Source organism: Mobula birostris, chromosome 6 (assembly GCF_030028105.1).
Source record: "Mobula birostris isolate sMobBir1 chromosome 6, sMobBir1.hap1, whole genome shotgun sequence".
Classification (NCBI taxonomy): Eukaryota; Metazoa; Chordata; class Chondrichthyes; order Myliobatiformes; family Myliobatidae; genus Mobula; species Mobula birostris.
Genome location: NC_092375.1, coordinates 100,488,681 through 100,512,188, shown reverse-complemented (window position 1 = coordinate 100,512,188; position 23,508 = coordinate 100,488,681). Strand labels below are relative to the sequence as shown.

General features: G+C 41.3%; 1 protein-coding gene across 2 annotated transcripts in view; it reads right to left on the bottom strand.

Moving 5' to 3' along the window:
* slc49a4 (solute carrier family 49 member 4) overlaps window positions 1-22,793 on the bottom strand; it is a 121,418-nt gene extending 98,625 nt beyond the window's left edge. For both annotated transcript variants that reach the window (XM_072260939.1, XM_072260940.1), the window contains exon 1: window positions 22,434-22,793. In XM_072260939.1, the coding sequence (XP_072117040.1) occupies window positions 22,434-22,698 (265 nt within the window). In that variant the 5' untranslated portion in view covers window positions 22,699-22,793. The remainder of the gene's footprint in view (window positions 1-22,433) is intronic.
* Between the last annotated feature and the right edge of the window lie 715 nt (window positions 22,794-23,508).

Genomic DNA, 23,508 nt, shown 5'->3' with positions numbered 1-23,508 from the left:
GAAGGAACGAGTTATCCGAGCAGCTCGGAAGAAAGGTGTGATCGAATTTCAAGATTTCAAGTTCAAAATTGTTGAAGACTACAGCCAAGACGTACTGAAAAAGCAGATGGCTTTTAAACCTCAGATGGCAGAACTTTATCGTCGGGGCTATAAAATAGCGCTACTGTTTCCAGCCTGTCTGAGAGTGGTTATGCCGGATAACTCGCGCAGTCTGTTTAAAAATCCGATGGAAGTCCAAAGTTTTCTGCCTCCCTTTACGGAGGATTAATCAATGTATCATTTGGTTTTTTTCTCTCGTCTCTGATTGTTTAGTTCGAGGCTTTGTTTTCTCGATCTGGCAGTGTTGGTTCGTTCTATATAGTTAAACGATATTAGGCTTTTCTGTTAGTGATCCTGTACATCTTACTCTTAATACCTTCGGGTAGTTATTTAGTTATAAGTTTAATGATTGTTTTCTTTTTGAAATGTTACTAAAGTATTATATTTTAAAATGGGGGATTGTTTTTTTCTTCTCCCCAGAATCCTTGCTGTTTCTTACGTCATTTCCGATCATTTATATTTGAAAAATTAATATAGTAATATGGTTTAATGTTTGATGTTCTTTGAAGTATGAGTAGCAAGGAACTATTCGATGCTTTTAATCGCTTTAGATTCCTTTTTTTTCTTGTTATAGTTAGTTTTAACTTTTCTCCATAAGGGTGGTGTTTTTCTTGATAAACATATTTCTGTTAGGTCACTCTCCGGGGTAGGTTTAGTCTTAGATTTAGCATTGGCCACTATCTGGCTTTTTTCTGGGGTTTTGTGGGAGGTGGGTGGTATTTTTCCTTTTATTCCTTTTTCATTTTTTCTTTTTAAACGGGCTGACCAGAAACTACTAAAATGTCTGAAATGTCGTAACTTCCGGTTCCTCTTTGGACCTTTTTTCTTCTTCCGGGGTCATGAGTCTCTACTCTGGTTAACCCTTTACATACTTTACACTCGAGCTCATTATGATGGATAAGACTATTAATTTAGTTTCTTGGAATACAAATGGTTTAAACCACTCAGTTAAATGGAAGAAAATTTTTAAAGTATTCCACAGGATGAATGCTCATATAATTTTTGTACAAGAAACTCATGTCCGGAAAGAGGATAATCAACGTTTCTTTAGATTCTGAAGGGGCCAACAGTATCATGCGAATTCACAAGCTAAAGTAAAAGGCGTTTCTATATTTATAGATTCGTCAATTTCATTTACGCACTATGAGACGATTTCAGATTCTAATGGCAGATTTTTATTGATTACTGGCTTGCTATTTAACAAAAAAGTTGCCATGTTTATGCCCCAAATGTTGACTGTCCTGATTTTTCTTTTTTAAGAATCTCCTCATATCTCTTCCCAACTTAAATGACTATATGCTGATTATGGGTGGTGATTTTAATTTTTGTTTAAACCCTTTGATAGATAGATCCAAGTTTAATCAAGCACTTCCGAATAAATCGGCTACCCTTATTAACTCTTTTATGACCGACTCTGGAATCACAGAAATTTGGAGATTCTTGCATCCGAATGACAAAGAGTTCTCTTTTTTTTCCCCACACGTACATCAGCACTATTCAACAATTGACTACTTTCTTATTGACTCTCGATTAATTCCTTTTGTTACGGGTTGTGAATATGATTCTATTGCTGTTTCTGACCATGCATCGTTGAAATTATTTATTAACTTAAGGGATATATCTACTAATTCTAGACAATGAAGATTCAATATCTCTTTGCTTCAAGATTCAGATTTCGTTAGGTTTATTGATGAACAGATTAAGTTTTTCTTTACAACGAATTCCACGGATGATATTTCCAGTGGGATCCTCTGGGATACTTTTAAAGCATATATTCATGGACAAATTATTTCATACACTGCTGGACTAAAAAAGCAAACTACTAAGGAAATACTTAAACTGGTTGACAAGATTAAAGAAGTTGATAAGAAATATTCTATAGCTCCTAATCAAGAACTTTATAAACAGAGAGTTGAACTTCAAATGGAACATAACCTTTTATTATCATCTTCAATTGAAAGTCAATTAATCAAAACTAAGAGTCAATTTTATATACATGGTGATAAAACTGGGAAACGTTTAGCTAATCAATTGAAATCAGCCTCGGTTAAACCACAGATTCTTAAAATTCGTAAACAAGATGGCACTTTCACAGTTGACCATGACGAGATTAATAAATCCTTTCAAGAATTTTATACCTCTCTTTATTAATCAGAATTTCCTGATGACTCCACTATAATGCATGAATTTTTTAAGAAATTAAATATTCCAAAATTATCATCTAATGAACGTTCAAAACTAGATGTACCTATTACTGTAGAGGAAATAAAGAATGCTATTTTTTCAATGAATTCAGGTAAAGCACCTGGTCCAGATGGATTTACAGTAGAATTTAAATTTTTCTCAACTACACTATTTCCTTGGCTATGTAGTGTTTTTAGGGATGCAGTTTCAATAGGTAAATTACCACAATCTTTCTATCGAGCTTCTATTTCCCTAATTCTTCAAAAAGATAAGGATCCTACTGAATGTGCATCTTATAGGCCTATATCTCTGCTGAATGTCGATTCTAAGGTTTTTTCTAAAATATTGGCAACGAGATTGGAGAATGTATTACCCCAAATTATTTCTGCTGATCAAACTGGATTTATTAAAAATCATTACTCTTTTTTTAATATTAGGAGATTAATGAATATCATTTATACGCCTTCACCCAAAATTCCAGAATATGTCATTTCATTGGATGCTGAAAAAGCTTTTGATATCGAGTTGAATGGGTATATTTATTAAATACCCTTGAGAAATTTAATTTTAGTCTGACATTCATTTCCTGGATTAAACTGATATATTTTACCCCTTTGGCCTCGGTACTTACTAACAACCAAAGATCCCCTTTCTTTCATTTATTCCGTGGTACTAGGCAGGGTTGCCCTCTTAGTCCATTACTATTTGATATTGCTTTGGAACAGCTAGCTATTGCCATTCGTGGCTCCCCTAATATATTTGGTATTACCCGTGGAAATAAGACTCATAAATTATCACTATATGTAGATGATCTACTATTATATATTTCTAACCCAGGAAAATTTATTCCGGCAGTATTAACTTTGCTTGCTCAGTTTAGTAGCTTTTCTGGTTATAAACTGAACCTAAGTAAGAGTGAACTCTTTCCATTAAATATGCAGGTTCCTATTTATAGAAGTTCTCCATTTAGACTGACTACTGATTATTTTACTTATTTGGGAGTTAAAATTACTAACAGACATAAGGATCTATTCAATTTCAACCTTTTACCATTAATTAATCAGGTTAAACAACTGATTACTAAATGGTCCCCTTTGTCTCTATCATTGATTGGCCGTATTAATTTTTTTTAAATGATTATTTTACCCAAATTTTTATATTTATTTCAAGCGATACCAATTTTTATTCCTAAATCTTTTTTTGATATTATTGACTCTAAAAGTTCTTCTTATATATGGCAAAATAGAAATCCCAGATTAAGTAAAAAATACTTACAGAAATCTAAGAAAGAGGGTGGTTTGGCATTGCCTGTCCTAAGATTTTACTACTGGGCAATTAATATCCGATACTTAATATTTTGGACACAAGACTGGAATATAACTCCAAGCCCACATTGGGTAAACCTTGAAGGCCATTCTGTACAAGGGTTTTCTTTAGCCTCCATTTTAGGAACTTCATTCATTGCCTTTTGCACTACCTAAATTGAATAAACAAATTTTCAACCCTATAGTTAAACATACATTGTGAATATGGTTTCAATTTTGTAAATTTTTTGGCCTGAATGAATTTATATTATCAAGTCCTATTATATCTAAATTTTTTTTCCAACCTTCGGTAATGGACCAAGCCTTTTTGATATGGAAAACGAAAGGCATAATATATTTTCATGATTTATTTTTGGATAACTGTTTTATGTCTTTTGAGCAGTTATCTGAGAAATTTGATTTGCCTAGATCCCATTTTTTTTAGATACTTACAAATAAGAAATTTTTAAATATTACGTTGCCTACCTTACCAACTTCCAATCCTTCTGGCACTCTTGATAAAATTTTAGGTTTTAATCCTTTGCAGAAGGGATTAATAGCAATAATTTATGATATAATTATCAAATTACAGCCAGATATATCTGACAAAATTAAAAATGAATGGGAAAGGGAACTTCAACTTTCCCTACCTACAGAGAAATGGGATAAAATTTTTCAACTAGTTAGTACTTCTACATGTGCTAAACATACTTTAATACAATTTAAAGTAGTACACAGAGCTCACGTCCAAAGATAAACTAGCTCGTTTTTATTCCCATATAAACTCTACTTGTGATAGATGTCACTCTGAAGTGGCTTCTTTAACTCGTATGTTTTGGTCCTGTCCTCTTTTGGAAAGACAGTTTTGCTATTATTTCAACAGTTCTATGCTTCGATTTAAAACCCCATCTTATTACGGCAATCTTTGGATTGCCAATGGTAGAACATAGATCTTTGTCTTCCTCAGTCTGTCGAATGATAACTTTTGTTACTTTAATAGCGAGATCTATTTTGTTGAACTGGAAGGAAACTAATCCTCCAACTACATTCCAATGGTTTTCTCAAACCATATTAAGTTTAAATTTAGAAAAAATTACAAGTGATATTTTTGACTCTTCGGTTAAATTTGAAGAAACTTGGAAACCTTTTATGCAACATTTTCATATGATGTAATTTGACCTTTCCGAATCTTTTTTCTAAACTTAAATTATATGATGAGAGGAGCAGAGTTAACAACATTATTGAATGTGTCCGATACAAGCTGTTGGTCTAGCCCTGTTTTGTTTTTTTTTTCTTGGGTTTTTTTTTTCTCTTTTTCTTTTGGGGTTTTTTTTGTTTATATTTTTTTCTTTTTATTTCTTTTTTAATGTTTAATCTCATTATGAGTTTGGCAGTCTTTTATATCTATGTTACTTAAAATTCATTTTATATATGCTGATGAACATTTTTCCAATCTCTGTACCAACTTTGTTATTGAGTTTATAATTTTGAAAAATTAATAAAAAACTATAAAAAGAAAAACAAAATAGGCCCGTTACATCGTCTGTCCTTGTAATTATGCTTGATCAACCTGCGGATGTATAGGCTCTGTAGCTTTAAATGAGATTTCTATAATGAGACCACAAAATCAATGTGCACACACTCCACTCTGACATAACTGCCCCAACACAGAGAGCAAAAACTCAAGATGCCTAGAAGTCTTATGTACCTTCAAAACTATTTTCTGGATCATGACATTTGCTCTCCCACTAACTATAACCGTTAACTAGCCAATAAAATATTAATAGTACAGGCTATACCCAACAATCTACAATTTGTTTTTAAGGGATACAGCACAGTAACAGACCCAATGACTCTGTATCACTCAATTACTTCTATATGACCTATTAACCCACACATTTTTAGGAACACGGGAGGAAACCGGAGCACCCGGAGGATTCCCAAGTAGTTACAAGGATAAAGTACAAACACCTTACAGGCAGTGGTGGGAATTGAACCCAGTTGCTGATACTGTAATAATGTTACACTAACCCGTACTGCCGTGTAATTATACAAAACCATAACCGTAAAATTATAGAAAATGAAATCAAAGGCAAATGACACTCCACTCTTTAAAAAGGGAGGAAAGGAAATTATAGGGCATTTAGCCTAGCCTCAGTGGTTGGGAAAGTGCTGGGAGTCCATTATTAAGGATGATGTTTTGGGGTACTTAAAAACTAATGGTAAAATAAGTCAAAGTCAGTTTAGTTTCTGTGAAGGGAAATCTTGCTTGACAAATCTGTTAGAAGTTCTTTGAGAAAGTAACAAGCAGAGCAGACAAAGGAGAGGCAGTAGATGGCAGTTACCTGGATTTTCAGAAGGCATTTGATAAGGTGCCACGAGGCTACTGAGAAAGATAAAATCCTATGGCATTACAAGAAAAACACTGGCATGGATAGAAGAATGGCTGACAGGCAAGAGGCAGCAAATGGGAATAAAGGGGCTTTTCTGGTTGGCTGCCAGTGACTAGTGGTGCTCCTCAGGGGTCAGTATTGAGACTGCTACTCTTCACACTGTTAGTCAATGATTTAGATAACTGAGTTGATGGCTTTGTAGCAAAATTTGCAAATGATACAAAGATGGGTGGAGGGGTAGGTAGTGCTGAGGAAACAATGCAATTGCAGCAGGACTTGGGCAAGTTGGAAGAATGGGCAGATGGACATGTATGATAATGCATTTTGGTAAAAGGAACAATAGCGCGGACTAGTATCTAAATGTGGAGAAGGCTCAAACACCAGAGGTGCAGAGGGAGTTAGCAGTCCTCATGCAAGACTCCCAGAAGGTTAATTTACAGGTCGAGTCTGTGATAAAGGCAGCAAATGCAATGTTGGCATTTATTTCAAGGAGAATAAACTATAAAAGCAAGAAGATAATGCTGAGGCTTTATAATACACTAGTCAGGCCACACTTGAGAGCATTGTCAACAGTTCTGGGCCCCATATCTGAGACAGACTGTGTTGTCATTGGAGAGAGTCCAGCGAAGGTTCACGAGGATGATTCCGGCAATGAAGAGGTTAACGTATGAGGAGCACTTGGCAGCTTTGGGCCTGTACTTACTGGAATTTGGAAGAACGTGTGGGGATCTCATTGAAACCCTCCAAATGTTGAAAGGACTAGATAGGGTGGATGTGGAGAGGATGTTTCCCTTGGTGTCCAGAACTGGAGGGCACAGCCTCATATTTGAGGGATGACCTTTTAGAACAGAGTTAAGGAGGACTTTTTTTTAAGCCAAAGAGTAGTGAATCTGTGGAATGCTCTGCCACAGACTGTGGTGGAAGCATTTAAGGCAGAAGATGACAGTTTCCTGATCAGTCAGGGCATCAAATGTTATGGCAAGAAGGCAGGTGTATGGGGTTCAGTGGGATCTGGGACCAACCATGATGGAATGGTGGGATGATGGATGGGCTGAATGGCCTAATTCTGCTCCATTTTTTATGGTCTAAGCTGGAGGTGGCTATGCAGTTCCTCACATCTGCTCCAATATTCAAATCATTTATTCATATATATTGAGGTACAGTGCAGAACAGATCCCAGCGGCCCAACAAGCTGCACCATCCTAGCCTAATCACAGGACAATTTACAATCACCAATTAACCTACTAACCAGTACGTCTTTGGACAGTACGAGGAAATAGAGCACGCTGAGGAAGTCCTTGCACTCATAGGCATAACATACAAACTTCTTACAGAGGACTCCAGAGGGGAACTCCGAACTCTGACACTGCCCTAAGCTGAAATAGCTTCGCACAAACTGCTAGGCTACTGTGGCAGACCTTTTACTTCAACACCACTTCCCTGTCCCATTACCAACAGCACTGTCAGACCACCTTTGCTAGAAGGAGCATAGCAGTTCAAGGAAGCAGCTCACCACTGCCACATGGCAATTTACAAATGAGCAGTAAATGCTTGTCTAGCTTGCAATGCCCAAACGCTGAAGCAATATTTTTAAAAACATCTTAATTCCCTTAATACTCAAAACCTTTTGATCTCCACCTTAAATACACTTAACAACTGTCGAGCACCTCCGCTCCATCCGCCACAACAGACAGGATCTCCCGGTAGCCACCCACTTCAACTCTGCTTCCCATTCCATAAGACCATAAGACAAAGGAGAAGTAGGCCATTCAGCCCATCGAGTCTGCTCCGCCATTTTATCATGAGCTGATCCATTTTATCCTATTTAGTCCCACTAACCCGCCTTCTCACCATAACCTTTGATGCCCTGGCTACTCAGATACCTATCAATCTCTGCCTTAAATACACCCAATGACTTGGCCTCCACTGCTGCCCGTGGCAACAAATTCCATAGATTCACCACCCTCTGACTAAAAAATTTTTTTCGCATTTCTGTTCTGAAAGGGCGCCCTTCAATCCTGAAGTCATGCCCTCTCGTACTAGACTCCCCCATCATGGGAAACAACTTTGCCACATCCACTCTGTCCATGCCTTTTAACATTCGAAATGTTTCTATGAGGTCTCCCCTCATTCTTCTAAACTCCAAGGAATACAGTCCAAGAGCGGACAAACGTTCCTCCTATGTTAACCCTCTCATTCCCGGAATCATTGTAGTGAATCTTCTCTGTACCCTCTCCAACGTCAGCACATCCTTTCTTAAATAAGGAGACCAAAACTGCCCACAGTACTCCAAGTGAGGTCTCACCAGCGCCTTATAGAGCCTCAACATCACATCCCTGCTCCTGTACTCTATTCCTCTAGAAATGAATGCCAACATTGCATTCGCCTTCTTCACTACCGACTCAACCTGGAGGTTAACTTTAAGGGAATCCTGTACGAGGACTCCCAAGTCCCGTTGCATCTCAGAACTTTGAATTCTTTCCCCATTTAAATAATAGACTGCCCGTTTATTTTTTCTGCCAAAGTGTTTTACCATACACTTTCCAACATTGTACTTCATTTGCTACTTCTCTGCCCATTCTTCCAATCTATCCAAGTCTCTCTGCAGACTCTCTGTTTCCTCAGCACTACCGGCCCCTCCACCTATCTTCGTATCGTCAGCAAACTTAGCCACAAAGCCATCTATTCCATAATCCAAATCGTTGATGTACAACGTTAAAAGAAGCGGCCCCAACACTGGTCCCTGTGGAACACCACTGGTAACCGGCAGCCAACCAGAATAGGATCCCTTTATTCCCACTCTCTGTTTCCTGCCAATCAGCCAACGCTCTATCCACGTATGTAACTTTCCCGTAATTCCATGGGCTCTTATCTTGTTAAGTAGCCTCATGTGTGGCACCTTGTCAAAGGCCTTCTGAAAATCCAAATATACAACATCCACTGCATCTCCCTTGTCTTGCCTACTGGTAATATCCTCAAAAAATTGTAATAGGTTTGTCAGGCAGGACTTTCCTTTAAGGAATCCATGCTGAGTTCTGCCTATCTTGTCATATGCTTCCAGGTACTCTGTAACCTCATCCTTGACAATCGACTCCAACAACTTCCTAACCACCGACGTCAAGCTAACAGGTCTATAATTTCCTTTTTGCTTCCTTGCCCCCTTCTTAAATAGCAGAGTGACATTTGCAATCTTCCAGTCTTCTGGAACCATGCCAGAATCTATCGACTTTTGAAAGATCATCGCTACTGCCTCCGCAATCTCCACAGCTACTTCCTTCAGAACACGAGGGTGCATTCCATCTGGTCCAGGAGATTTATCGACCTTTAGCCTGTTCAGCTTCCTGAGTACTTTCTCTGTCGTAATTGTGACTGCGCACACTTCTCTTCCCTGCCACCTTTGAGTGTTCGGTATCCTGCTGTCTTCCTCAGTGAAGACTGATGCAAAATACTTGTTCAGTTCCTCTGCCATCTCATCTCCCATTACAATTTCTCCAGTATCATTTTCTATCGGTCCTATATCTACTCTCACCTGTCTTTTACTCTTTATATACTTGAAAAAGCTTTTAGTATCCTCTTTGATATTATTTGCTAGTTTCCTTTCATAGTTAATCTTTTCTCTCTTAATGACCTTCTTGGTTTCCTTTTGTAAGGTTTTAAAGACTTCCCAATCCTGTCTTCCCACTAATTTTTGCTTCCTTGTATGCCCTCTCCTTAGCTTTAACTTTGGCTTTGACTTCTCTCGTCAACCACGGTTGCATCCTTTTTCCACTCGAAAGTTTCTTCTTTTTTGGAATATACCTGTCTTGCACATTCCTCATTTCTCACATAAACTCCAGCCACTGCTGCTCTGCCATCTTTCCCGCCAGTGTCTCTTTCCAGTCAACTTTGGCCAGTTCCTCTCTCATGCCACTGTAGTTTCCTTTACTCCACTGAAACACCGACACATCAGATTTCGGATATGTCCATATTAGCCTTTAGTATTAGCACTTAGCACTTAGCCTCCTCTACTGCCATGATGAGGTTAAACTCAGGTTGGAGAAGCAACACCTCATATACTGTCTAGGTAGTCTCCAGCCCCTTAGTATGAACATAGAATTCTCCAACTTCCGGTAATTCCCTTCCCCTATCCCTATTTCACTCTGCCTCCTCCCCCAGCTGCCTATCACCTCCCTCATGGTTCTGCCTCCTTCTACTACCCATTGTGTTTTCCCCTATTCCTTCTTCACCTTTCCTGCCTATTCCCTCCCCCACCCCTTTATCTTTCCCCTTACTGGTTTTTCACCTGGAACCTACCAGCCTTCTCCTTCCCACCCTCCCCCCACCTTCTTTATAGGGCCTCTGTCCCTTCCCTCTTCAGTCCTGACGAAGGGTTCCGGCCCGAAGCGTTGACTGATCGTTTCCACAGATGCTACCTGATCTGCTGAGTTCCTCCAGCCTGTTGTGAGTGTTGCTTTGACCCCAGCATCTGCAGAGTATTTTGTGTTTACTTAACAACTGTGCCTCCACAGCCTCCTTGAATAGAGAACTCAAGAGACTTGTCTTTACCCTCTGGGTGAAGTCATTTCTATCTGAGTCCTGAATGGCTGTCCATCCCTTACTTTGAGATTATGAATTCCGGTTCAATCCTAGCCAGGGAAAACATCTCTTTATTCACCCTATCAATCCACTAGTGATTTTTCCACATATCCTGTGTCCCTGACGACTACCTGCAAGAAGATTACCCAGCTGCAGCTCCTAACACTCAGTGTTAAGGAGTTGGAGCTGGAATTGGATGAACTCCAGATCATTCAGGAGGCTGAGATAATAGACAGGACAAACAGAGAGGCTGTTACACCCAAGGACCCAACCCAAGGTCTAGGATACAGGAAACTTGGTGACAGTCAGTAGGGTGAATGGGGTTAAATAGCCAATGCAGAGTACCCCTGTGGCCATCACCCTCTGTAACAGGCATACCACTTTGGATACTCATGGGGGAGGGGGAATGATTGAGCAGAGGAAAGTCACAGCAGATAGGTCTTTGGCACCGAATCTCATTCTATGGCTCAAAAGGGAAGGAAGCGGGAGGGGGTGCGGTAAAGAAGAGGCAAGCTGCAGTGATAGGCAATTTGTTGATTAGGGGAACAGAAAGGAGGCTCTGTGGAAGAGAATGAGATTCCCAGATAGTATGTTGCCTCCTGGGTGCCAGGGTCCAGGACATCTTGGATTGAGACTTCAGCATTAATGTGTGGGTGGGTGAAAAGCCAGAGGTCATGGTCCATAGGTGCCAATGACATACAGCTGCAAGAAAAAGTTTGTGAACCCTTTGCAACAACCTGTTTTTTTGCATTAATTACTTATAAAATGTTGTCTGACCATCATGTAAGTCACAATAATAGACAAACACAATCTGTCTAAACTAATACACAAACAATTGTACTTCTGGTCAATACTGAGTACATCATTTAAACACAGTGTAGGGTCAAAAAAAATGTGAACCTCTGGGGTAATGCCTTCTATAAAAGCTATTTGGAGTCAGGTGTTACAATCAATGAGATGAGTTTGGAGGTTTGGGTTGGAGAGGTGTCCTGCCCTGTAAAAACGACACACAAAATCCGGTTACTGACAGACAGAGCCTGCTCTCCTCAAGAAAGATCTCTTTATGTACACCATGCCTCGATCAGAACAACTTTCAAAGGACCTTAGAAGAATTGTAGAGATGCATGCTGCTAGAAAAGGCTACAAAAGCATTTCTAAAGATCTGAGTGTCCATTAGCCTGCAGTAAGAAAAATTGCCTATAAATGTGGAAACTTAGTACTGATGCTACTCCCCCAAGAAGTGGGCATCCTGCAAACATCATATCAAGAGAATAACGTGCAATGCTGAAGGAGGTGTAAAAGAACCCAAGGGTAATTATAGCTGGGTGCTTACTGTCCAAGGTTACACATTATATCGAAAGGACAGGCAGGAATGCAGAGCAGGTGGCGTGGCTCTGTTGGTAAAATATGAAATCAAATCATTAAAAAAGAGGTGGCATAGGGTTGGGAAGTGTTGAATCGTTGTAGATAGAGCTAAGGAACTGCAAGGGTAAAAGATCCTGAAGGGATCTTCTATATACAGACCACACCCAAACAGAAGTAAGGATGTAGTCTACAATGGGATAGAAACTGCATGGCAAAAAGGCAATGTTACAATAGGCATGGGGTATTTCAATATGCAAGTAGATATGAACCGGAATTGATTAGAGAGCTTAAGGAAAAAGAACGCTTCAGGGAAAGTGACTATAACATGATCTAATTCACCCTGAAATTTAGAAGCTAAAGTCAGATGTATCAGTATTACAGTAGAGTAGAGGAAATTACAGAGGCATCAGAGAAGAGTTGGCCAGAATTGATTGGAAAAGAACACAGGCAGGGATGACAGCAGAGCAACAATGGCTAGAATCTCTGGAAACAATTCTGAAGGCACAGAAAATATACATCCCACAGAGCTAGAAGTATTCTAAAAGGCAAGATGACACAACCATGAAAAACAAAGGGAGTCAAAGCTGACATAACAGCAGAGGGCATACAATAGAGCAAAGATTAGTGGGAAGTTAGAGGACTGGGAAGCTTTTAAAAACCAACAGAAGGCAACTAAAGTCATTAAGGTAAAGATATGAAAATATGCTAATTGATAATATTAAAGAGGACACGAAGTTTCTTCAGATATATGAAGTGTAAAAGAGGTGCGAATGGATATTGGACTGCTGGAAAATGATGCTGGGAAGGCAGTAATGAGGCACAATGAAATGGCAGATGACCTAAATAAATACTTTGCATCAATTTTCACTGCGGAAGACACTAGCAGTATGGTGGAAGTTTCATGTGTCAGGGGATACGAAGTATATGAACTAGCGAGAAGGTTCTTGGGAAACTGAAAGGCCTGAAGATAGACAAGATGGTGTACACCCTAGGGCTCTGAAAGAGGCGGCTGAAGAGATCGTAGAGGCATTAGTAATGATCTTTCAAGAATCATTAGATTCTGGAATGGTTCTGGAAGACAAAAAATTGCAAACGTCAGTCCACTCTTCAGAACTGAGAGAGGCAGAAGGAAATTATAGGCTAGTGCTAACCTCAGTGCTTGGGAAGATGTTGGAGTCGATTGTTAAGAATGCGGTTTCTGGATATTTAGAGGCACGTGATAAAATAGGCCATAGTCAGCATTAGACAACAGACAATAGGTGCAGGAGTAGGCCATTCAGCCCTTCTAGCCAGCACCACCATTCATTGTGATCATGGCTGATCATCCACAATCAGTACCCTTTTCCTGCCTTCTCCCCATATCCCTTCACTCTGCTATCTTTAAGAACTCTATCTAACTCTTTCTTGAAAGAATCCAGAGAATTGGCCCCACTGCCTTCTGAGGCAGAGCATTCCACAGATCCACAACCCTCTGTGTGAAAAAGTTTTTCCTCAACTCCGTTCTATATTGTCTACCCCTTATTCTTAAACTGTGGCCTCTGGTTCTGGACTCGCCCAACATCAGGAACATGTTTCCTGCCTCTAGCATGTCCAATCCCTTAATAATCTTAAATGTTCCAATCAGATCCCCTCTCATCCTTCTAAATTTCAGTGTATACAACCCCAATTGCTCCCAGGAATTAACCTCGTAAACTGCGCTGCACTCCCTCAATAGCTAGAATGTCCTTCCTCAAATTTGGAGACCAAAACTGTACACAATACTCCAGGTGTGGTCTCACCAGGGCCCTGTACAACTGCAGAAGGACCTCTTTGCTCCTATACTCAACTCCCCTTGTTATGAAGGCCAACATGCCATTAGCTTTCTTCACTGCCTGCTGTACCTGCATGCTTACTTTCAGTGACTGATGAACAAGGACACCTAGATCTCGTTGTACTTCCCCTTTTCCTAACTTGACACCATTCAGATAGCCATCTCCCTTCCTGTTCTTGCCACCAAAGTGGATAACCTCACATTTATCCACATTAAACTGCATCTGCCCACTCACCCAACCTGTCCAAGTCATCCTGCATTCTCATAACATCCTCCTCACATTTCACACTGCCACCCAGCTTTGTGTCATCCGCAAATTTGCTAAATGTTACTTTTAATCCCTTCATCTAAATCATTAATGTATATTGTAAATAGCTGCGGTCCCAGTGCCGAGCCTTGCGGTACCCCACTAGTCACTGCCTGCCATTCTGAAAAGGACCCATTAATCCCTACCCTTTGTTTCCTGTCTGCCAACCAATTTTCTATCCATGTCAGTACCCTACCCCCAATACCACTTGCTCTAATTTTGCACACTAACCTCTTATGTGGGACCTTCTGAAAGCCCAGGTACACTACATCCACTGGCTTTCCCATGTCCATTTTCATAGTTATGTTCTCAAAAAATTCCAAAAGATTAGTCAAGCATGATTTCCCCTTCGTAAATGCATGCTGACTCGGACCGATCCTGCCAATGCTATCCAAATATGTCGCTATTTCATCTTTTATCATTGATTCCAGCATCTTCCCCACCACTGATGTCAGACTAACTGGTCTATAATTGCCTGTTTTCTCTCTCCCTCCTTTCTTAAAAAGTGGGATAACATTAGCTACCCTCCAATCCGCAAGCACTGATCCTGAATCTATAGAACATTGGAAAATGATTACCAATGCAACCACGACTTCTAGAGCCACTTCCTTAAGTACCCTGGGATGCAGACCATCAGGCCCTCAGGATTTATCAGCCTTCAGTCCCATCAGTTTATCCAACACCATTTTCTGCCTGATGCGAATTTCCTTCAGTTCCTCCGTTACCCTAGGTCCTCTGGCCACTATTGCATCTAGGAGATTGTTTGTGCCTTCCCTAGTGAAGACAGATCCAAAGTCCCTGTTCATTTCCATTTCCTTGTTCCCCATAATAATTTCACCCGTTTCTGTCTTCAAGGGCCCAACTTTGGTCTTAACTAATTTTTTCCTCCTCACATACCTAAAGAAGCTTTTACTATTCTTGGCTAGCTTACCTTCAAACCTCATCTTTTCCCCCCGTATTGCCTTTTTTGTTATCTTCTGTTGCTCCTTAAAAGTCTCCCAGTCCTCTGACTTCCCACTCATCCTTGCTATGTTATACTTCCTCTCTTTTATTTTTATACTGTCTTTGATTTCCCTTGTAATCCACGGTCGCCCCTTACTCCCCTTAGACTCTTTCTTCCTCTTTGGAATGAACTGATCCTGCATCTTCTGTATTATTCCCAGAAATACCTGCCATTGTTGTTTCACTGTCATCCCTGCTTGGGCATCTTTCCAGTCAACTTTGGCCAGCTCCCCCCTCATGGGTCCATAGTCCCCTTTGTTCAACTGTAATATTGACACTTCTGATCTTCCCTTCTCCCTCTCAAATTGTAGATTAAAACTTATCATATTATGGTCACTACCTCCTAATGGCTCCTTTACCTCGAGTTCCCTTATCAAATCACAACACTGAATCCAGAATTACCTTCTCCCTGGTAGGCTCTAATACAAGCTGCTCTAAGAATCCATCTCTGAGGCATTCCACAAACTCCCTTTCTTGGGGTCCAGTACCAACCTGATTTTCCCAGTCTACCTGCATGTTGAAATCCCCCATAACAACCATACAATTAACTTTGCGACACGCCAACTTTTCCCATTGCTTCCTCAAGGGAAAATCCCGCCTGATGAATCTTGGAATTCTTTGAAGAAATAGCAAGCAGAATAGACAAAGAAGAATTGGTTGATATTGTGTACAGGTTTCCCCTGCCATCCGAAGGTAGAGCATTCCTATGAAATGGTTCGTAAGCCGAAATGTCGTAAAGCGAAGAAGCAATTACCATTTATTTATATACGAAAATTTTGTGAGCATTCGCAGACCCAAAAATAACCTACCAAATCATGCTAAGTAACACACAAAACCTAAAATTACAGTAACATATAGTAAAAGCAGGAATGATATGATAAATACACAGCCTATATAAAGTAGAAATACTTTTCCATAAACACTGCCGCCACTGTTCTCCGAAGCGAAAATCTCACGCAAGCGCTCTCGGCAGAAAATCTCACGCAAGCGCTGTTGGCAAAAACACTCTCTCCAGTAACCTTTAAGCTGCCAAATCATACCAAATAACACGTAAAAATACACAGCTGACATAAAGTAGAAATAATGTATATACAGTGTAGTATTACTTACCGGAATTGGGACAGCACCAAGCACACTGATGATGCGTTAGGCTGAGTTGTCGGAGTTTGGCTGGTGCAGTGGCCCCCACCCTCTGGGCTGTTGACTGATACTGATCCGCGAAGCATGCAGGGGTACAGTGGTAGCCGGGAGGCACACAGCACATCTTTAAGAAAAAAGCCAAAATAAACATGCTAATTAATTAGGTGCCGCCTGACACATAATTAATTAGCATCTTTATTTCGGCTTTTTTCTTAAAGATGTGCTGTGTGCCTTCCGGCTACCGCTACATTCTCCGCGAATCGGTATCTATCCGCAGCCTGCGGGTTGGGGTGGTGGGACACTGGGGTGTCATCTCGTCATCGTCTGTTTCCATCAGGGCAGGCAGGTCATCTTCTTCTATGTCTGCCTGCCTCGATGTCAAAGGTTGAGGTTCATCGTCTGCTGTGGCTGATGTGGCAGGCTTGCTTGACTGCTGAGCCTCGCCCATTTTTCTATCATGCAGTTCTTTGTAAGCACTCTCAAACCATCCTGCAAATATCCCCTAAACCTATGTACCCTTTCAAAATTAAAGTCGTAGTTTATCATTGCAGCGAAAATCTCATGCAGTTGCTTCACGTTCATTTTGCTACTGCATTCGGTTTCGATTGTTATCCTTTCCTCTTCTAATTGCATCAGCTCTTCATCTATCAGTTCTTGGTCATGGGATGCCAAAACCTCTGGAACATCATATTCGTCAGTTTCCACAAGCCAAACTCACATTGCCCCTACTTCGTTCACCACGATCAAAACGCTTAATTATGTCTAGTTTTACGCTAAGTGTAACACTCTTACGAGCTCTTTCAGGCTTTTCCGATACCATAGAACTCATCTTGCTAACGGCTGCTCACAGGCATGTGTTTAAGCAATGCCAGCGAGAATGCCGTTCCCAGGGGAGTGCAGCTGCTCGGGGCACGCATTGCCCTTTATCGCGCACTGATTTTTTATCGCGTGCTGATTTTTTTCTTAACAGTGAAAACACCTTCTGTTAGCGGAAACAGGGAACTAATGTAGGTCTTTCGTAACAGTGAGGTTTCGTAAAGCGAACGTTCGAAAAGCGGGGGACACCTGTACTTGGATCTTTAGAAGGCCTTTAACAAGGTGCCACACGAGGCTGCTGAACAAGCTACGAGCCCATGATATTACAGGAAAGATTCTAGTATGGATAAAGCAGTGGCTGATTGGCAAGGGACAAGAAATGGGAATAAAGGGAGCCTTTTCTGGTTGGCTTACCGGTGACTAGTGGTGTTCCACAGGGGTCTGCATTGGGACTGATTCTTTTTATGTTACATGTTAATGATTTGGATGATGGAATTGATGGATTTGTTACAAAGTTTACTGACAATGAAGAGAGGTGAAGAGGCATGTACTTTTGAGGAATTAGGGAGGCTACAGAAGGACTTAGGTTAGGGGAATGGGCAAAGAAGTGGCAGATGGATTGTCAAGGTCATGCACTTCGGTAGAAATGAAAGGGCTGACTACTTTCTAATTGGAGAAGTAGTACAAAAATCTGAAGCGCAAAGGGACTTGGGAGTCTTTCTGCAGGATTCCCTGAAGGTTAACTTGTAAGTTGAATCTGTGGTGAGAAAGGCAAATGTGATGTTAGCATTCATTTCAAGAAGACTAGAGTACCAAAGCAGGGATGTAATGTTGAAACATTACAAAGCACTTGTGAAGCCTCTCACTTGGAGCATTGTGAGCAGTTTTGGGCTCCTTATCTTAGAAAGAATGTGCTGGAACTGGAGAGGGTTCAAAGGAGGATCACAAAAATGAATCAAGAATTAAATGGCTTGTCATATGAAGAGCAATTGATGGCTCGAGGCCTGCATTCACTGGCATTTAAAAGAATGAAGGGTGACTTCATTGAAACTGATGAAATGGTGAAAGGCCTTGATAGGGTGGATGCAGATAGGATGTTTCCTGTGGTGGGAGAGTCTAAGGCAATAGGACACAGCCTCAAAATAGCATGTCCTTTTAGAACGGAGATGACGAGGAATTTCTTTAACATAGAACAGTACAGTACAGGCCCTTCAGCCCACAATGTTGTGCCGACCCTAAAACCCTGCCTCTCATATAACCCCCCACCTTAAATTCCTCTATATACCTGTCTAGTAGTCTCTTAAATTTCACTAGTGCATCTGCCAGATAGTGGTGAAATCTGTGGAATTCATTGGCACAGACAGCTGTGGAGGCCAAGTTTGTATGTTTCTTTAAAACAGAGCTTGTTAGATTCTTGATTGGTCAGGGCATGAAGGGATACATGGAGAAGGCAGGAGACTGGGGCTGTGTGGAAAATTGTATCAGCCATGATGAAATGGCAGAGCAGACTTGATGGGCCAGATGGCCTAATTCTGCTCCAAGATCATGGTCTTACAGTAATAGCAAAAGAACTGCAGAAATCTCTAGAATTTGCTAAAATCTTTTCCACTAAGAAAAATACTGAGCAAGAATGGTTTTTAAGGACACCATGGAGGAAACCACTGCTCTCAAAAAAGTGATTGCTGCACCTCTCAAGATTGCAAAATAACACCTGGTGTTCCACAAACCTTTCCATCTTCTCCTGACAGAACAGAGCTCATCTGTTTCCTCTCTTAGAGCTACACCTCCTTTCATTCACATGAACATTTGATGCATTCTCACTGTAGCATATATATCCTTCATTGGAATGTCACCTTGGCCTCTTCTTGATATTATAGGACTGGTCTACTATGGCATACTGTAGTAAGATGTGTTTCCTCTTGTTCTCACCCACATGCAATAAAGGTACTGTACAGTTTCCTTTTCTTGCTAAACAAGCACATCATGTAGAAAGACACCCAAGTCTCTTTAAATGCCATATAAAAAGTTCTCCTTTTCTACTTTTCCCAAAAATGAAGTTTTCAATTTATTTGCTGCACCTTGACCATTCACAACCTGTCCATATGCCCTCAGCTCCTCACTGTGTTCCCTCTAACACTGCTGTCCAGCAGTATATCATCAGCAAACTTGAATGTATTGCAAACAACAGGAATTCTGCAGATGCTGGAAATTCAAGCAACTCTTCCTTCAGTTAGTCCTGACGAAGGGTCTCAGCCTGAAACGTCGACTGTACCTCTTCCTAGAGATGCTGCCTGGCCTGCTGCGTTCACCAGCAACTTTGATGTGTGTTGCTTGAATGTATTGCATTTGGTCCCTCAACCAAATCCCTGACATAGATTGCTGGAGCCCAAAAACCATGGTGCATGGATGGTTCATATCAGTGCGGCAATGCTAATAATCAACTCTATGTTGACCAGCTTAATTCTGCTGTTTTTCACTCATTAACTCAATCTGCAGTAAAGTGCACCCTCCACTTTCAAGTCTCCTAATTTGCTTAATAACTTCCTGCATGGTGAAAGGCATTCCAGTAGTCCACATCCACTGGTCTATTCTTTATCAATTCCACTTGGTACCACCTCTGAAATTTTCATGCAATTTGTCAAATACATGTTGAACACCACCCAATCATATTATTCAGCGCCTTATGGTTATTTTAAAATATCAGTCGTTTCTCAACTACTGATATGAGACTAACTGGTCTATGGTTCACTGCTAATTCTCTTCATCCTTTCTCAAATACGAGTTTAAATTTACAGAAAATGCTGGAGGAACTCAGTAGGTCAGGCAGCATTTATCAAAAGAAATAAACAGTCAACATTTTGGTTTTAAGACCCTTCCTGAAGAACCTTTCCATATTTCTGATGAAATGTCTTGGTCCAAACGTCAGCTCTTTACTCTTTTCCGTAGGTACTGTCTGACCTCCTGAGTTCCTCCAGCATTTTGAGTGTTACTCTGGATTTCCAGCATCTGCAGAAATCTTATGTTTAGGGTTTAATTTTAGCTCCCAATCTGTGTGGAACTCTGGAAGATGACAATCAGTACAAATGTTCTGAATCCAATACAATCCCCAAGGTGTTTTACCAGATAGAAGCATTCAGCAGTACTGAGCAAGTAAGCAATAATAAAGTACAATTTTGTTTTAGCTCAGTGTATAGAGTCAGGGAAAAAACAGTTCCAAAGAGAAAACCTTTAATATGGAGAGGTTCTGCTGTCAATTAATGTCAAAAGAATGTGGAAGTAGAAATTGGAAACCTGTAAGGAAGGGCTAAACTGCACTGATAAGTGGAAGTTGAGTGGGGTGGTGTCATGAAAGGTGTCATAAATGACAGTTCTAAACAGTTGTAGAGACTGGAAGTATTCAATGCCCAGATGTTCCTTCTCTACTCTGAGCTGTCACAGGTCAGGGAGGATACTACAATTTATTCCAAGGAGAACTTAAGAACATCCTTGAAGCACTTACTCTGTTCTCCTGCTCACCTCTTACGTGGCAGTCGTCTTTTGGTGGTTTGGCATCACACACACGGATGACGTAGGCCACTCACTGGAGCAGACTGAATGCAATCAGTCTCAGGGCTGGGAATGTTGGCCTGGTAATGATTAGGACAATACCACATTAACAGCTTTGTTGAAGAGCTTCAGTGCTTTGAGGTTTCCATGTTGCTGAAGAACGCAGGAGCATGTGAATCACACCTGCTCAGGAGACCGTGAGCTTGACAATGGATTTCAGGTCTTATTCTTTTCTCAAATGACTAAGTTCAGCTGTGGTGTTCAAATTTCAGAGACAGATTGAGATCTGTCATCACTGAGATATGGAAAGGGATCCACATTTTCCAAGGTCTCGTCATAGATCAAAATGTCAGGGACAATGTTGCGCAGCAGTCAAGTTGCTCAAGGATCCTTGCCTTCTGGATGTTCTGTACAAAGCCGCCTTGCACTCTGCAGCAAATGTGCGCATATGCGAGTGCCCTCAGTGTTCTGTAATCCAGTTCCACAGAGGCAAGTAAGCCTACCGAGTTTCCCATCTCTACACAAGATTATTCAGGCTTTCAGCAAAGCTTTGTATCTACTAAATGTCGCAAACATTACATGGACTATAGCAATGCAATCTCACTGGCTCTCTACTCAACCTCGGACCACCTAGACAGCAAAACCTACGCCAGCTTGCTATTTATTGATTACAGGTGTCCACATTTCTGAAGATCTATCCTGGGCCCAACACACTGATGCAATTTTGAAGAAGGCGCGCTTGGCAGCTAAATTTCAATAGGTGTTTGAGGAGATTTGGTATGTCACTAAAGACTAGCAAATTTCTACAATTGTACCATGGACAGCATTCTGACCAGTTGCACGACCATCTGGTATGGAGGCGCCAATGCAAGTGATCAGAATAAGCTGAAGAGGGCTGTAAACTCAGCCACCTCCATCATGGACGATGCCTCAAGAAGGTGTCATCATTAAAGGATGCTCACCATCCAAACGTGCCCTCTTCTCATTGCTACCATCAGAGAGAAGGAACAGGAGCCTGAAGACGCACACTTAACAGCTTCTTCCCCACCATTAGATTTCTAAATGATCCATAAACCTAAGAACAATATCTCACTATTTTCCTCTCTTTTTAATAAAAAATGTAGTAATTTATACAGCGTAGTAATTTCTATGCATCGTAGAGTACTGCTACCACAAAATGACAAATTTCATGACATGTCAGTGATACACTTGATTCCGAAAGACATTAAATTTAATCATGTAGGTCTGCTTTAGAGTGTGGAATGAATGCTGTTGTTTGATTTTCAACACCAATTAGACAAAAAGTTCCCCAAACTGCAAAAAGATACAAAAAACTAGAATACCAGGGAAAACTGTTCCAACCCACTACAGCTGTTGCTTGCACAGTTTTTATCTGCAATAGCATTGCCTCTTCCTGACCTCTAGGCATCCCGTGGATGGTGGAAAATCACAGTAAGCACATTCCACCCCATCTCCTTCCATCATCCCTTCCTTCTATTTCCTTCTTATTCCTTTCCCCATCATAACTCTGCTCTCTTCCCCTCCTTCAGTCACTTGCCACTTCCCCATCAATTCCTGACCCCACTTTTCGAATTTAATCTCCTTTTGCTCACCCCCTTTCCCTATCTTCCTTTTACCATTCCAGGTCTATTTCTCCCTTTACACCCCCCTCTCCAGCAATCGCGTCTCTCCCATCCCCACCGTTTTTCCCCTTCCACTCTCCCACTACCCCTTGTCGCCACTCAATTACCCCTCTCCCACACCTCACTTCCTCTCCCTAGATCCCCCTCCCCTTCCCCAGTTATCCCACTCCCTAGTAACACCTCACCCTCTCTCCCGTTACCCCTCTCCTTAGTTACCACCTCACCCCAATGACCCCTCACTCCGCTTACCCCGCTTGTCCATCAGCCAGGTGAAGAGGATACAGGGGAGAAAGCCGATGGGCCCCCACAACACAAGCAGGCTGATATCGCGGGTGCTGAAGCCGAGGGCGCGGCGGGCCGAGTTCTGGATCGGGCCCCACGAGTTCCACACCAGGCCCTGTACGAAGCTGAGCAGCGAAAAAACACCGAGCACCAGCCAGCGGCGCCCGAACACCCGGCTTCCTTCGCAAGCCCCCGGGCCCAATAGCGGCCTCCATTCCTCGGCCGCCCACATCGCGGGCCAGAGCAGCCCGTCAGTCACCCGTAGCCCGTGCCTCAAAGCCTGGTAACAAACAATCCCAACTCACAGTCTCTGAACATGCGCACAGAATCAGTGACAAACTCTACACAAATAACCTTGCTGGGGGTGACGTCACGGTATTATTGTGGTTTAGGGAGCTGAGCTGTTGATTGCGTAACCCTGAGATCGCATGTTCTAATCCCGGCAAATGAGTGAACCAAGCAAATCAACGGATGGACTACAATTTGATCCAGAGCTATGGTCTCTACCAAAACTTTCCCTCTATAGACGTAATTACAATATTATTGTCACCTGTAGTCGCACTGAAAAGCTTGCAAAGCGTTCATACAGTTCAATTCATTACACGGTGCACTAAGGCAGAACAATAACAATGCAGGATAAAATGGAATAGCTACACAGAAAGTTCAGTGAAGGTGCAACATCATATCTCTTGCTCCAGATTTCAACATCTGCAATCTCTTGAGCCTCTCTATATCATTTTATTAATACATTTCTCTGTAGGATTGCCTGCCCTGCTGAAAATTTTCAAAAAGTCTTCATCTTTACCACAGCTTCTACCAGTCACTTATCAGCATTGGAATACAGGTATGACCATAAGTTATAGGAGCAGCACACATAAAAGTTGCTGGTGAACGCAGCAGGCCAGGCAGCATCTCTAGGAAAAGGTGCAGTCGACACTTCAAGCCGAGACCCTTCATCAGGACTAACCGTTAGTCTTGACGAAGGGTCTCGGCCTGAAACGTCGACTGCACCTCTTCCTAGAGATGCTGCCTGGCCTGCTGC